At 48.1% G+C, this 17,660-nt stretch overlaps 1 protein-coding gene across 2 annotated transcripts in view; it reads right to left on the bottom strand.

The window, feature by feature from the left end:
- Window positions 1–17,660, bottom strand: part of NCAN (neurocan) — a 491,928-nt gene that overhangs the window by 8,686 nt on the left and 465,582 nt on the right. For both annotated transcript variants that reach the window (XM_073555129.1, XM_073555130.1), the window contains 2 exons: window positions 4,770–4,852; window positions 4,242–4,386 (listed from right to left, as the gene is read on the bottom strand). In XM_073555129.1, coding sequence (XP_073411230.1) covers window positions 4,242–4,386; window positions 4,770–4,852 — 228 coding nt within the window. The remainder of the gene's footprint in view (window positions 1–4,241; window positions 4,387–4,769; window positions 4,853–17,660) is intronic.

Raw genomic sequence — 17,660 nt, 5'->3', positions numbered from 1 at the left:
ACTACCATAAACTTAACGCCTGTACTGTATGTGATTCATACCCTCTGCCCCGGATTGAGGAGTCTCTGTCTGTGTTGGGGAAGGTCAAGTTCTTCTCGACACTGGATCTCGCCAGTGGCTACTTGGCAAGTGCCCATGTCGGAAAAGGATCGGGCAAAGACGGCCTTTATACTCCCCATGGGCCTCTTTTCATTCAACAGGATGCCATTCGGCCTGGCCAATGCCCCCGGTACATTCCAACGGCTGATGGAGAGGTGTTTAGGAGACTTGAACTTTGAAGCCACCCTCATCTAACTGGAAGACATCATTGTGTATGTTGCCTCATTTGAAGACCATCTACGGAGGCTGGAGCAAGTGCTGAGCCATTTACAGAAGTATGGGCTGAAAGTGAAACCCCAAAAATGCCACTTGATCCAGACTCAGATTGAGTACCTGGGTCATATAGTTTCCGCCGAGGGAGTGAAGCCATCACAGGAAAAGATTGCCGTGATCAGAGACTGGCCGACCCCGGAGAACGTGAAAGATGTACGTGCATTCCTGGGATTGACGGGATACTACCGTCGCTTCGTGAAGAATTTTGCTCAGGTGGTGCAACCATTACGCAAACTCCTGAAGGGGGTACCCCCGAATGCCAAGGGCCAATCCAGCCGCTGGGAGGAGAGGCAGGAGAAGGCGTTTTGTGAGCTAAAAAAGGCGTTGACCGAAGCCCCGGTACTGGCTTATGCAGACTTCTCTATACCATTCATTTTCCACACTGATAGCAGCTTGCACGGACTTGGGGCTGTATTGTTGAAAGGTGCAGGATGGAAAAGAAAGGGTGATCGCCTATGCTAGTCGGTCCCTTCACGATTCCAAAGGCAACCTGGACAATTACAGCTTCTTCAAGTTGGAGTTGCTGGCGTTGTGTGGGTTATGACAAAGAGATTCGCAGAATACCTTTCTGGCTCAGAGGTGCTAGTACGTACCGATAATAACCTGCCAAGCTAGGGGCCTTGGAACAACGCTGGGTGGCCCGGATGGCAAAGTTCCGGTACCGAATCGCCTATAGGAAGGGGGCAGAGAACACACACGCTGACGCCCTGTCTAGAGCAAGACATGCACCACCGGGAAGGAGTAGAGATGAGTTGCTAGAAGGAGAAGAGATTCCCCAATTCCAAAGGACCGCCGGGACGGTGGCGGCCACGCTGGGCCAAATACAGACATTCTGTCATGAAGGAGTGTTGGGAAGATCTAGGGATGAGTTGGGTTCAATTGCAGCAGGAAGATTGTGAACTCACTCTGTTCAGACACTGGGTGACATTGAAGAAGCTGCCTAGCCCAGAACAGCGGATTGCTCTGACTCCAGAAGCATTGAAGATCCTCCGGCAGTGGGAGCGCCTCCAGATGAGAAACTGACTGTTATACTGGAAGGTTCAACTTCGGGGAGGGAGAACTGGGGGTTTCCTGGCAGGTAGTGATATCGGAGACAGTGTTGTCTACTCTGGCCACTGAAGCTCACGAAAAAGGGGTTCACTTCAGTTTTGAAAAAACGTTCCAGTGGCTCCAACGTTTCGTTTACCACCCACGGCTGAGAGCAGCGGTCGTGGAAGCTTGTAGACTCTGTCGGGCCTGTGAGTGAGTGGCCTGTAAATACTTCATTCAGGTGTATAGATGCCCACAGCAGATCCATTCGGATCAATAAGCTTGTTTCCTGGGAAAAGTGATGGATTAGTTACGACAGATCTACCAGTTCGACAGATCACATACCACACCATATCCTCCTCAGGGAAATGGGGCCTGTGAGTGGTTTAACCGTACATTGATTCAGATGCTAAGGACCCTAGAAGATGATAGGAAAGCTAGGTGGCAAGAATACGTCTCTGAACGCGTGTGGATCTATAATAACCGAGTCCATCAAACCACAGGTCACACTCCTTACTCCTTGTTGTTCGGCCGAACAGGGAAAGAAGTCACGGAGCTGGAACTGGATCCAGGAGAGGACTACCCACAGATGAAGGTGTCTACCTGGGTCCGAGAACATCGTCACCATCTACAGAACGTATATTGTTTGGTTCAGACACGGCTCCGGGAGCTGGAGCACTCTGAGAAGCTTCCTCTCCGGGGGACAGATCTTCAGGTTGGTGATCGGGTGTTGGTGCGGGAGAAACGTCCCCGTGACAAGCTGGAAAATCGGTGGGAGAGCAGGCCATACAGAGTGAAGCATCGGGGCGGTGTGGAAGGACCTGTATATGAGGTTTCTCCAGAAGGAGAAGAGAATGCGCCCACCATAGGAATATGCTTCGGACGTGCCTCTCTGAAGATCCCATGCAGAGGTTAGAAGACCCCAATGTTCCTGAGGAGGTGCCTCCTGTGGCTGTGGAGGATGAGGAAGAGGAAAGTTTCGAACAACCATCTGAAGATATGTCTGCGGATCATGGTCCCGAAGCCCCAGAAGAAAACGTTACAATGGGTGCAGATTCGGCTTTATCTCCACAAGTAGGTTCCACTATTCCTTCCAATCTACGTCGCTCTGAATGAACAACGGCTGCACAGCCCCCCATTCGGTACAATCAGGATCAGTTTATTTGGCGGCAAACCACTAAACCTGTAAAAAGACTCTCTAGTTATGCTCAAGATGCCTCACCCGTGGAATGACGAGTGAAAAGAGAGGGGGGTCTAAGAAGATGAGTCTAGATGGAGTCAGCGGTGTCCTTTAAGGCCAGAACTCTTGGGGCTGTCACCACTGTTGGCGGGGGAGGTTTCCTTTGAAAGGGAGAGCCCTTTCTGTCAGGCAGCAGGGGACGCGAGGGTATATAAGGAGACCTGAGCGTGGGAACGGGTCAGACTTGGCGTGAAGGCGACAGGAGACGGTTGACTCCATCTCCGCTGCTTGCGCTGACAACTCCACTTTTCCCATACCTCAGTGTGCTAACCTTAAGACTTCTCATGATGCTATTAAGTTACCATCTGTTCTCGCACTGTTGGATACCCCTGTTTTACCTGAGATACAGGACAAACTGCTTAGAGACTACTCCGTAAGACCGCCGGGTGTTGCGGCCTGTACACGTGCTCATGACCCGTGTCTGGTGCCATTTCTGAGGAATTCACATAAAGGACTGTTTCCACATTCCAGCTTACCCAAGTCAAGCAGAACTGAATCCATCAGCACTGTCGGGCGACAGTGCTACTCGTATCTCCGTAGCAGAGCCAGAGACTTTGTACATCAGTTGACACGCTGCCGGGAGATTTTCCAGCCTTTCCCCTGCCAGAACTGCAACTGATAAGTTGTCTTGTTTTGTGTGTTCTCTTTCTGATTATCTTTCCCTCCCTGTGTGAAGTACTACTTGTTATTGCCTGTTTAGTAAGTCCTTGTTAACCCCTTGTCTGTCTCCGGTTAATCACTGCATCTCACAAACTGTTTATTTCTTATACTTGGGTACACAAGTCATAAAGATCTGCTGCTGGCTGCTCACTTTGCAATTACAGACCAATAATGTCTTATATGTGCTGTAGGAAGTGGTAGGATACAGTATTTAGACCACAAAAGCTACTTACAGTAACATGAGCAAAATATGGCCTGACATTGTTGTGTTGAAAAATGGCTCCTGGAACACTTTGTAGAAATGGCCGTACCACTTATCCTATGATTGATCCATTCTAAATTGAAAGCAAAAATTTACATCACATACCAAGCCCAAGGTGTCAGTGACTACACAATCCATCAAAAGGCATTCACATGACATTTGGATTCGAGCCAGACATCCAGCTACATGTATGCCTTGGTGCAGGGTAAGACGACAATGTAGGCTGGAAGGGAGGTCTATGTTCTTCAGCCATGACTTGTGAATTTGTCTTGGATGCAATTATAGCCAACATTGATTTAAGTCATGGAACCAGTGGTATGGCCATTTCTACAAGATGTCAAAGGAGCCATTTTTCAATGTAACAATGCAAGTAATAGTGTTGCTGATGCTACTATGACCATCCTACATGGTATAAACACACTTCAATGGCCTGCAGTGTTTCCAGACTTTTCTCCCATCGAGAAGGACTGGGATGTCATTGGTTGGTAAAGTAACCTGCCAGCAGAGGGTCTTAGTGATTTGCGTGCCCAAGTATATTCAGAATGGCAGAACATTCCTCAGACAACAACCTAATTGAGCATAAGAGCTTATATGTCTGCCGCTCATACTCGATGCTAAAAATACTGTATATGAGTAAAGTTCATATTAAGAAATTTTATCAGATGAAGGCATTCTTACCAGTCCCTTTCTTGCAGATATATGGCAGGTTGTAGTTACACGGGACATCATTCCACTTGCCCTCCTCATGAGAAACCATTACCACACAGTCTTCACCTCCAGCAAAAAAATTATCAGGCTGTTGATCCCGCCAACTCTCAAATTGCTGTAACAGACATTAATATCAGAGTGTGTATATTGCTTTGAAAAAAAAAATGATACGTAGTAGTTACATTTGAAATTAGACACCAATATGCATAACAATGTAGTCACGGAGATGGATTCACCGCATTAGCCTACAGAATATATTGTAGATTCTATAAAGTGCGACATGCGACAACATAGCCACTCTCTATGCAACCCACTTACATAGCTTTTGCACAAGCTCAGAACATCCAAGCTGGCAGAATTGGACTGAGTTTACAAAAAATCAGTCAAGCTGAAAGCAGGACAAAGTTATGAATTTAAGACAGTGTAATGTCATGCAAACATGGAAGTTTTGATAAATTGATGCACCTGCAGGTCATGTAATTGGTCTAGCTCACTCACCAGTGCTGTATTATCTGTCCATTGGAAATCCTGTTCTACCGTTCTGTCATTGAGACCAATCCAGGTATTATCACGACCAAAACCTATATAGGAGCAAAATGCAAGCCAATTAACGTTTTTTTTAACCGACTTATGAAATGAAATTTTTGAGACAACAGACCACACCGTTGAACCAGATTAAATCTCACTTATTTCTTTTTCAGACAAAATACGCTATACGTAGGTCACCAGAGTTACTGTATCTTCAGCAATTACGTAGGTGTTGTGTGTAGATAGGCTAAGAAATCTATAAAAGATGGTTTTGCCAAATGTAATGAAAACTGATCAAGTGTAGCAATTTATTACCTGCATCAGTGATGATGACTCTCCATTACATGCATTTGCCAGGGACAGAAAGACAATGTGTGCTACGTGTGAAGCTGTACATTGTCCAAGTATAAGGAGTCAACCGTTATTTTAACACTGAAGTGGTTCACATCAGTCTTTCTACAGGGTGGGCCATTTATATTGATATCCCTAAATAAAATGGGAATGGTCGGTGATATCAACTTCCTGTTTGTAGCACATTAGTATATGGGAGGGGGAAAACTTTTCAAGATGGGTGGTGACCATGGCGGACATTTTGAAGTCGGACATTTTGGATCCAACTTTATTTTTGTCAATGGGAAAAGGGTCATGTGACATATCAAACTTATTGGGAATTTCACAAGAAAAACAATGGTGTGCTTGGTTTTAACATAACTTTATTCTTGCATGAGTTTTTTTTACAAGTTTATGACCACTTATAAAATGTGTTCAAAGTTCTGCCCATTGTGTTGGATTGTCAATGCAACTCTCTTCTCCCACTCTTGACACACTGATAGCAACACCACAGAAGAAATGCTAGCACAGGCTTCCAGTACCCATTGATTCAGATGCTACACATCTCGTATCTTCACAACATAGACAATTGCCTTCAGATGACCCCAAATATAAAAGTCTAAGGGGGTCAGATCGGGAGACCTTGGTGGCCATTCAACTGGCCCATGATGACCAATCCACTTTCCAGGAAACTGTTCATGTAGGAATGCTCGGACCTGACACCCATAATTGATGGTATGGTGTGGAATATGGGGTACAAAGATAGTGGGGCTATTCTTCATCAATGGAAACCTCAATGCCACTGGATATCTGAAATTGCTACATGATCATATGTTGCCCTCTTTATGCACTGAAGATGGCACGTTCCCTGAGTTTTTCCAGCAAGATGGTGCACCATCACATTATGGATGTCAGGTCCAAGCATTCCTACAAGTAATCTGACCCCTTAGACTAGCATTTCTTCTGCGGTGTTGCTATCAATGTGTCAAGAGTGGGAGAAGAGGGTTGCATTGACAATCCAACACAATGGGTAGCACTTTGAACACATTTTATGAGTGGTCATAAACTTGTAAATAACTCATGAAAGAATAAAGTTATGTTAAAACCAAGCACACCATTGTTTTTCTTGTGAAATTCTCAATAACTTTGATGTGTCACATGACCCTCTTCCCATTGAAAAAAATAAAGTTGGATCCAAAATGGCCGACTTCAAAATGGCCGTAATAGTCACCACTAGAGTTGAGCGAAACGGGTCGAAAAAATTCAAAAGTCGCTGACATTTGGCAAAGTCGGGTTTCATGAAACGAAACCCGACCCTAGGATGAGGTCGGCCACGAGGTCGGCGACTTACGCGCCAAAGTCGCGTTTCAAAAGTTTGTTTTGCGCTCTTTTTCAGCCAATCAGGATCCACAGACACTGTGGGCAACATGATGACATAGGCACGGGTCACCACCATCTTTCAGAAGGGCATGCAAGTGATTGGCTTGCTTGGGTGGGCGTCACAGGGGGTATAAAAGGGCGTGCACGCCGACCGCCATCTTACTTCTGCCGATCTTAGTATAGGGAGAGGTTGCTGCTGATTCTGTAGGGAGAGCGTTAGGCAGGGAAGAAGACAAAAAAACTGCTTCTGCTGCTAGCGATTTGGCCTGCACAACACACAAGTCACTGTGTGTGCAGTGCAAGGGGAGGCTATATTGTGGTGTATCAGTGGTGTTGGTTGTTGGGCTGCCTTTTAAGGCTTCCTGACACGCTGGCATTGCTGTTTACCCACTGCTCCGCAAACTGCTTTTTTAAAAGCAATCCAATCTCCCTTATCCTCTCGTCACTTTGGTCACAGGCAGCTGTGCCATCGAGAGTGTCACATAGCGCTCAGATATCAGTGGGCCGCACACAATCCACAAGTGTCCAGTGTCCAAAAGTGTACGCAGAGATTCAAAATCTCCATTATCCTCTCGTCACTTTGGTCACAGGCAGCTGTGCCATCGAGCGTGTCACATAGCGCTCAGATATCAGTGGGCCGCACACAATCCACAAGTGTCCAGTGTCCAAAAGTGTACGCAGAGATTCAAAATCTCCATTATCCTCTCGTCACTTTGGTCACAGGCAGCTGTGCCATCGAGCGTGTCACATAGCGCTCAGATATCAGTGGGCAGCACACAATCCACAAGTGTCCACTGTCCACAAGTGTACGCAGAGATTCAAAATCTCCATTATCCTCTTGTCACTTTGGTCACAGGCAGCTGTGCCATCGAGCGTGTCACATAGCGCTCAGATATCAGTGGGCCGCACACAATCCACAAGTGTCCACTGTCCACAAGTGTACGCAGAGATTCAAAATCTCCATTATCCTCTCGTCACTTTGGTCACAGGCAGCTGTGCCATCGAGCGTGTCACATAGCGCTCAGATATCAGTGGGCCGCACACAATCCACAAGTGTCCACTGTCCACAAGTGTACGCAGAGATTCAAAATCTCCATTATCCTCTCGTCACTTTGGTCACAGGCAGCTGTGCCATCGAGCGTGTCACATAGCGCTCAGATATCAGTGGGCCGCACACAATCCACAAGTGTCCACTGTCCACAAGTGTACGCAGAGATTCAAAATCTCCATTATCCTCTCGTCACTTTGGTCACAGGCAGCTGTGCCATCGAGCGTGTCACATAGCGCTCAGATATCAGTGGGCCGCACACAATCCACAAGTGTCCAGTGTCCAAAAGTGTACGCAGAGATTCAAAATCTCCATTATCCTCTCGTCACTTTGGTCACAGGCAGCTGTGCCATCGAGCGTGTCACATAGCGCTCAGATATCAGTGGGCCGCACACAATCCACAAGTGTCCAGTGTCCAAAAGTGTACGCAGAGATTCAAAATCTCCATTATCCTCTCGTCACTTTGGTCACAGGCAGCTGTGCCATCGAGCGTGTCACATAGCGCTCAGATATCAGTGGGCCGCACACAATCCACAAGTGTCCACTGTCCACAAGTGTACGCAGAGATTCAAAATCTCCATTATCCTCTCGTCACTTTGGTCACAGGCAGCTATGCCATCGAGCGTGTCACATAGCGCTCAGATATCAGTGGGCCGCACACAATCCACAAGTGTCCAGTGTCCAAAAGTGTACGCAGAGATTCAAAATCTCCATTATCCTCTCGTCACTTTGGTCACAGGCAGCTGTGCCATCGAGCGTGTCACATAGCGCTCAAATATCAGTGGGCCGCACACAATCCACAAGTGTCCAGTGTCCAAAAGTGTACGCAGAGATTCAAAATCTCCATTATCCTCTCGTCACTTTGGTCACAGGCAGCTGTGCCATCGAGCGTGTCACATAGCGCTCAGATATCAGTGGGCCGCACACAATCCACAAGTGTCCAGTGTCCAAAAGTGTACGCAGAGATTCAAAATCTCCATTATCCTCTCGTCACTTTGGTCACAGGCAGCTGTGCCATCGAGCGTGTCACATAGCGCTCAGATATCAGTGGGCCGCACACAATCCACAAGTGTCCACTGTCCACAAGTGTACGCAGAGATTCAAAATCTCCATTATCCTCTCGTCACTTTGGTCACAGGCAGCTGTGCCATCGAGCGTGTCACATAGCGCTCAGATATCAGTGGGCCGCACACAATCCACAAGTGTCCACTGTCCACAAGTGTACGCAGAGATTCAAAATCTCCATTATCCTCTCGTCACTTTGGTCACAGGCAGCTGTGCCATCGAGCGTGTCACATAGCGCTCAGATATCAGTGGGCCGCACACAATCCACAAGTGTCCACTGTCCACAAGTGTACGCAGAGATTCAAAATCTCCATTATCCTCTCGTCACTTTGGTCACAGGCAGCTGTGCCATCGAGCGTGTCACATAGCGCTGAGATATCAGTGGGCCGCACACAATCCACAAGTGTCCAGTGTCCAAAAGTGTACGCAGAGATTCAAAATCTCCATTATCCTCTCGTCACTTTGGTCACAGGCAGCTGTGCCATCGAGCGTGTCACATAGCGCTCAGATATCAGTGGGCCGCACACAATCCACAAGTGTCCACTGTCCAAAAGTGTACGCAGAGATTCAAAATCTCCATTATCCTCTCGTCACTTTGGTCACAGGCAGCTGTGCCATCGAGCGTGTCACATAGCACTCAGATATCAGTGGGCCGCACACAATCCACAAGTGTCCAGTGTCCAAAAGTGTACGCAGAGATTCAAAATCTCCATTATCCTCTCGTCACTTTGGTCACAGGCAGCTGTGCCATCGAGCGTGTCACATAGCGCTCAGATATCAGTGGGCCGCACACAATCCACAAGTGTCCAGTGTCCAAAAGTGTACGCAGAGATTCAAAATCTCCATTATCCTCTCGTCACTTTGGTCACAGGCAGCTGTGCCATCGAGCGTGTCACATAGCGCTCAGATATCAGTGGGCCGCACACAATCCACAAGTGTCCAGTGTCCAAAAGTGTACGCAGAGATTCAAAATTTCCATTATCCTCTCGTCACTTTGGTCACAGGCAGCTGTGCCATCGAGCGTGTCACATAGCGCTCAGATATCAGTGGGCCGCACACAATCCACAAGTGTCCACTGTCCACAAGTGTACACAGAGATTCAAAATCTCCATTATCCTCTCGTCACTTTGGTCACAGGCAGCTGTGCCATCGAGCGTGTCACATAGCGCTCAGATATCAGTGGGCCGCACACAATCCACAAGTGTCCACTGTCCACAAGTGTACGCAGAGATTCAAAATCTCCATTATCCTCTCGTCACTTTGGTCACAGGCAGCTGTGCCATCGAGCGTGTCACATAGCGCTCAGATATCAGTGGGCCGCACACAATCCACAAGTGTCCACTGTCCACAAGTGTGTGCAGAAATTCTAAAACTCCCCTGTCCTATAGACACCTTGTACCTTGTTTTACATTACTATATAGTTTGTTGGATTTTGTCTACATTTCTACCAAAAATGAGGAAGGCTGGTGGAAGAGGCCGTGGAATTGGGCGGGGGTTGGCAGCTGGTAATGATGGTGTTGGTGGTGGATCTGATGGTAGTGGCAAGAGCAAAATAGGACCGAATGCAGGAGGTGCTGACCCTGCGTCATCGTCTGGCTACATAAGGCCTCGAACGCTTAGTTTTCTAGGAGTTGGCAAACCGCTTTTAAAGGCAGAGCATCAGGAAAAAGTTTTGTCTTACATTGCTGACTCAGCCTCCAGCTCTATCGCCTCCTCTTCTTCAGTTGTAAAAAGTAAAAGCACTGAGTCGTCATTGGAGGCTCATGTTCATGAACCACACCTTTCCTTGTGTCCTTCACCCCAACCAAGATTGAAGGATGACGCAGGCCATACTATTGATTACTCCATGGAGCTGTTTTCACATACCATGCCTGGATTATCAAGTCAAATGGTGAATTACCCAGGCCAAGATGAATCTGACATGGAGTGCACTGATGCACAGCCGCTGATGGATGATTCTGCTGGTACATTCACTCAGAGCACTACATTGTCCTCGCAGTGTACAGAGCCAGATTTTGACCCTGATGAGACTCAGGTGCCCCTTCCCGCACACTATACCACCATACACGGTGACACAGAGAAAGGTGCACATGACATAGAAGAGGAGGTGATGGATGACCCAGTTGTTGACCCAGATTGGCATCCATTGGGGGAAGAGGGTGCTGCTTCCAATAGCTCAGATGAGGAGCATCCACAGCAGACATCGACATCGCAACAGCTGTTATCTGGCAGGCCCGGAGCACTCCAAAGACAGGTTCCAAACATCAAAAGAGTTGCTGTACAGCTTGTCCAGAGGGTCAAAAGATCACAGCGTGCTAGGCCGCAAAATGTCTGCCAAAGTAGGAAGAGTGCAGTGTGGCACTTTTTTGAACAAAATCCTCATGATCAGGCCAAGGTTATCTGTAAGAAGTGCGCAAAGACCTTTAGCCGAGGGAAAAATCTGAAAAATTTGAATACCAGTTGCATGCTTAGACATTTAACCAGCATGCACTTGCAAGCGTGGACACAACACCAAACCTCAAGTGCCACATGTGCAACTGATCACAACGAAGGTAGTCAGCAACGCTACATTGTTTCCCCCACTGTAAGCCCACCGGTTAGCACAGCAGCAAATGTTGAGGTGTCGTTGCAAGGCCACAGCAGTCAGGGAATGCCACTGTTATATCAACGAAAGACTGATTCTAGGCCATCAGAAAGAACACCAACTCCATCACCATCATCAACCCTCTCTCAGTCCGCCCTGTCCACCGCTACTTCCACCATATGCAGCTCTCAAGTCCAGCTCACCCTCCCAGACACTATGAGTAGGTCAAGAAAGTACTCAGTCTCTCATCCGCGTACACTGGGTTTGAACGCCCACATTGCCAAACTAATCTCGTTTGAGATGATGCCCTTTCGGTTGGTGGAAAGCACAGCTTTCCGCGAACTCATGGCCTATGCAGTACCACGCTATGACCTACCCAGTCGCCACTTCTTCTCTCGCAAAGCCATCCCAGCCCTCCACCATCATGTGAAAGACCGCATTGTCCATGCACTCAAGCAGTCAGTGAGCGGAAAGGTGCACCTCACAACTGATGCATGGTCCAGTCGGCATGGCCAGGGCCGTTACGTGTCCATCACTGCGCACTGGGTTAATGTGGTGGATGCAGGGTCCACAGGGGACAGCGGTGGTGGGACAGTGCTGCCTAGCCCACGGTATAGGAAACAGTTGGCTGTAGGCGTTCGACCCTCCTCCTCCTCCTCCTCCTCCAGAAGCGACAGCTCGTCCACAGAGCGCAGTCGTACGAGCACTCCATCTGCAGCTGCCACTGTTGCACACGATGTGTCCCCCTATCGAGCAGCTAATGGAAAGCGTCAGCAGGCTGTGTTGCAGATGATGTGTTTGGGCGACAAACACACCGCCGAGGTGCTGGCCGAGTACTTGAAGCGACAAACTGAGTCATGGCTGGGCAGTGTACATCTTGAGGCAGGCAAGGTAGTTAGTGATAACGGCCGTAATTTTGTGGCAGCCATAGCCCTTTCAAAACTCAGCCACATACCTTGCTTGGCTCACACCTTGAACCTGGTGGTGCAGTGCTTCCTCAAAAATTATCCGGAGTTAACAGCCCTGCTCCAGAAGGTGCGAAGACTGTGCGCGCACATCCGCCGGTCGCCTGTACACTCCGTTCGTATGCAGAAGCTGCAGCGATTGCTCCACCTTCCCAACCACCGCCTCATTATCGACATTGCAACAAGGTGGAACTCCACCCTGCACATGGTGGAGCGGCTGTGCGAGCAGAGGCAGGCCATAATGCATTTGTGGGAGGATACACGGCCAGGCACTTTGAGAGCAGACATGGAGTTGACAGGCGTGCAGTGGTCGAAGCTGAAAGACCTTTGTAAAGTCCTTCAGTGTTTTGAGGAATGCACACGGCTGGTAAGCGCAGACGAGGCCATCCTAAACATGAGCATCCCACTTATGCGTCTGCTCATGCAAACTTTGACGCACCTTAAGGAGCAGGCGTCTGCAGCCAATGTTGATGAGGAGGAAGAGGAGGAGGGAATCCTTGATGACATTCAGCCACTGTCTGCTCAGGGACCTCTCCTGGACGAGGTGGAGGAAGAAGAGGAGGAGGAGGAGGATGATGGGGATGATTACTTAGGGGAGGAGGATGCATCTCGTGGGGCAAGTGAAAATGTTGGCGTGGCAAGGTCTGGTACAGGGTTTGTGCGTGACTGGAGGGATGTGGATTTGCCAGAAAGTGCTCCTCCACCCAGCACTCGCAGTGCATCATTGACACCAGGAACATTGGCCCACATGTCAGATTATGCCTTGCGGATCCTAAAAAGGGACCCTCGCATTGCCAAAATGATGAACGATGACGACTACTGGTTGGTCAGCATCCTGGATCCACGCTATAAAGGCAAATTACAAAACATCATGCCACAGGAGAACCTTGACCTAATATTGGCTAATAAACAAGCAACTCTGGTAAATCGGTTGCTTGAGGCATTCCCAGCACACAGCAGCGGTGATGGTTCTCACACGAGCCGTACGGGCCGGGGGCAGCTTGGCAGAGGTGTTCGTGGTGCACACAGCAGAAGTGGCGTTGGAGACAGGGGTTTCATGACAATGTTGTGGACTGATTTTTCAAATACCGCTCACACAACTGGTAATACTGCATCGATGGAAAGTGACAGGAGACAGCAGTTGTCAACTATGGTTACAAACTACTTTTCCTCCCATATCGATGTTCTCCCACACAGGTCATTCCCCTTTGACTATTGGGCCGCTAAACTGGACACCTGGCCTGAATTGGCCCAATATGCCTTACAGGAGCTCGCTTGCCCAGCTGCAAGTGTGCTATCGGAAAGAGTCTTCAGTGCAGCTGGATCAATCCTGACAGAAAAAAGGACCCGTCTGTCAACCCAAAATGTGGATGATCTAACCTTCATTAAAATGAACCACGCATGGGTTTCCAAGGATTTTGTCCCACCTTCCCCTGATGACACATAGGGTGACAGAAAAATGGCTTGCTTTGGTCCACCTCTTCCTGGTACTTCACCTATTTCGCCTTTTGCATCAGTTGAATGTCCAACATCAACATATGCCACTTTCTAAAACTCCCTAACTGTGCTGCCTCCCCCCCCATGGCCGGGGTCACCACCTAGCGCACGACACCGTGCGAGTGCCGTTGCCCTGGACAGGTGGGTAGGCCGACTCTTGGGCGCGGGCACTGGCACAGGGTCCCTCATAGTGCAATCAAGTGTCTCTGACGGTGGTGGTGCACACCCGCCGTCAGACACACCGCTGTACTATGAGGGGCCCAGTGCCAGTACCGACGCCCACGAGTGGGCCCCCCTTGCTTGGCCAGGGCCCCAGCATTTGCAATCTTTACCTCTCCCTGCTCCTCCGCTGTGTAATCTGGGCCGTCAAATCCATACTGTGCCTGACACCGTCTGAGCCTGCCTCCTGAGACATATATTTTGAATGTGTACGCTATCCATACATGTTATCCGGGGATACGGTACCCTTTCTAACCTTTGTGCAATGACGTGCAATCCATACTGGGCCTAACACCGTCTGAGCCTGCCTCATGCTGTATAGACATATATTTTGAATGTGTACGCTATCCATACATGTTATCCGGGGATACGGTACCCCTTCTAACCTTTGTGCAATAACGTGCAATCCATACTGGGCCTAACACCGTCTGAGCCTGCCTCATGCTGTATAGACATATATTTTGAATGTGTACGCTATCCATACATGTTATCCGGGGATACGGTACCCCTTCTAACCTTTGTGCAATGACGTGCAATCCATACTGGGCCTAACACCGTCTGAGCCTGCCTCATGCTGTATAGACATATATTTTGAATGTGTACGCTATCCATACATGTTATCCGGGGATACGGTACCCCTTCTAACCTTTGTGCAATGACGTGCAATCCATACTGGGCCTAACACCGTCTGAGCCTGCCTCATGCTGTATAGACATATATTTTGAATGTGTACGCTATCCATACATGTTATCCGGGGATACGGTACCCCTTCTAACCTTTGTGCAATGACGTGCAATCCATACTGGGCCTAACACCGTCTGAGCCTGCCTCATGCTGTATAGACATATATTTTGAATGTGTACGCTATCCATACATGTTATCCGGGGATACGGTACCCCTTCTAACCTTTGTGCAATGATGTGCAATCCATACTGGGCCTAACACCGTCTGAGCCTGCCTCATGCTGTATAGACATATATTTTGAATGTGTACGCTATCCATACATGTTATCCGGGGATACGGTACCCCTTCTAACCTTTGTGCAATGACGTGCAATCCATACTGGGCCTAACACCGTCTGAGCCTGCCTCATGCTGTATAGACATATATTTTGAATGTGTACGCTATCCATACATGTTATCCGGGGATACGGTACCCCTTCTAACCTTTGTGCAATGACGTGCAATCCATACTGGGCCTAACACCGTCTGAGCCTGCCTCATGCTGTATAGACATATATTTTGAATGTGTACGCTATCCATACATGTTATCCGGGGATACGGTACCCCTTCTAACCTTTGTGCAATGACGTGCAATCCATACTGGGCCTAACACCGTCTGAGCCTGCCTCATGCTGTATAGACATATATTTTGAATGTGTACGCTATCCATACATGTTATCCGGGGATACGGTACCCCTTCTAACCTTTGTGCAATGACGTGCAATCCATACTGGGCCTAACACCGTCTGAGCCTGCCTCATGCTGTATAGACATATATTTTGAATGTGTACGCTATCCATACATGTTATCCGGGGATACGGTACCCCTTCTAACCTTTGTGCAATGACGTGCAATCCATACTGGGCCTAACACCGTCTGAGCCTGCCTCATGCTGTATAGACATATATTTTGAATGTGTACGCTATCCATACATGTTATCCGGGGATACGGTACCCCTTCTAACCTTTGTGCAATGACGTGCAATCCATACTGGGCCTAACACCGTCTGAGCCTGCCTCATGCTGTATAGACATATATTTTGAATGTGTACGCTATCCATACATGTTATCCGGGGATACGGTACCCCTTCTAACCTTTGTGCAATGATGTGCAATCCATACTGGGCCTAACACCGTCTGAGCCTGCCTCATGCTGTATAGACATATATTTTGAATGTGTACGCTATCCATACATGTTATCCGGGGATACGGTACCCCTTCTAACCTTTGTGCAATGACGTGCAATCCATACTGGGCCTAACACCGTCTGAGCCTGCCTCATGCTGTATAGACATATATTTTGAATGTGTACGCTATCCATACATGTTATCCGGGGATACGGTACCCCTTCTAACCTTTGTGCAATGACGTGCAATCCATACTGGGCCTAACACCGTCTGAGCCTGCCTCATGCTGTATAGACATATATTTTGAATGTGTACGCTATCCATACATGTTATCCGGGGATACGGTACCCCTTCTAACCTTTGTGCAATGACGTGCAATCCATACTGGGCCTAACACCGTCTGAGCCTGCCTCATGCTGTATAGACATATATTTTGAATGTGTACGCTATCCATACATGTTATCCGGGGATACGGTACCCCTTCTAACCTTTGTGCAATGACGTGCAATCCATACTGGGCCTAACACCGTCTGAGCCTGCCTCATGCTGTATAGACATATATTTTGAATGTGTACGCTATCCATACATGTTATCCGGGGATACGGTACCCCTTCTAACCTTTGTGCAATGACGTGCAATCCATACTGGGCCTAACACTGTCTGAGCCTGCCTCATGCTGTATAGACATATATTTTGAATGTGTACGCTATCCATACATGTTATCCGGGGATACGGTACCCCTTCTAACCTTTGTGCAATGACGTGCAATCCATACTGGGCCTAACACCGTCTGAGCCTGCCTCATGCTGTATAGACATATATTTTGAATGTGTACGCTATCCATACATGTTATCCGGGGATACGGTACCCCTTCTAACCTTTGTGCAATGACGTGCAATCCATACTGGGCCTAACACCGTCTGAGCCTGCCTCATGATGTATAGACATATATTTTGAATGTGTACGCTATCCATACATGTTATCCGGGGATACGGTACCCCTTCTAACCTTTGTGCAATGACGTGCAATCCATACTGGGCCTAACACCGTCTGAGCCTGCCTCATGCTGTATAGACATATATTTTGAATGTGTACGCTATCCATACATGTTATCCGGGGATACAGTACCCCTTCTAACCTTTGTGCAATGACGTGCAATCCATACTGGGCCTAACACCGTCTGAGCCTGCCTCATGCTGTATAGACATATATTTTGAATGTGTACGCTATCCATACATGTTATCCGGGGATACGGTACCCCTTCTAACCTTTGTGCAATGACGTGCAATCCATACTGGGCCTAACACCGTCTGAGCATGCCTCATGCTGTATAGACATATATTTTGAATGTGTACGCTATCCATACATGTTATCCGGGGATACGGTACCCCTTCTAACCTTTGTGCAATGACGTGCAATCCATACTGGGCCTAACACCGTCTGAGCCTGCCTCATGCTGTATAGACATATATTTTGAATGTGTACGCTATCCATACATGTTATCCGGGGATACGGTACCCCTTCTAACCTTTGTGCAATGACGTGCAATCCATACTGGGCCTAACACCGTCTGAGCCTGCCTCATGCTGTATAGACATATATTTTGAATGTGTACGCTATCCATACATGTTATCTGGGGATACGGTACCCCTTCTAACCTTTGTGCAATGACGTGCAATCCATACTGGGCCTAACACCGTCTGAGCCTGCCTCATGCTGTATAGACATATATTTTGAATTTGTACGTTATCCATACATGTTATCCAGGGATACGGTACCCTTTCTAACCTTTGTGCAATCACGTGCAATCCATACTGGGCGTGAGAACGGCTGGCGAGCTGTTAAGCAAGCTACAGCACCTGTCCAGACAAGTACAGGGATTCCCTAGCGAGGAGACTTATTTGATTGTTTTCTATGTTGGGACA

Source organism: Dendrobates tinctorius, unplaced genomic scaffold, assembly GCF_039654945.1.
Source record: "Dendrobates tinctorius isolate UK_male_01 unplaced genomic scaffold, ASM3965494v1 ptg000219l, whole genome shotgun sequence".
NCBI lineage: Eukaryota > Metazoa > Chordata > Amphibia > Anura > Dendrobatidae > Dendrobates > Dendrobates tinctorius.
Note: the sequence above shows the minus strand (reverse complement) of the source record. Positions and strands in the feature narration are given on the sequence as shown.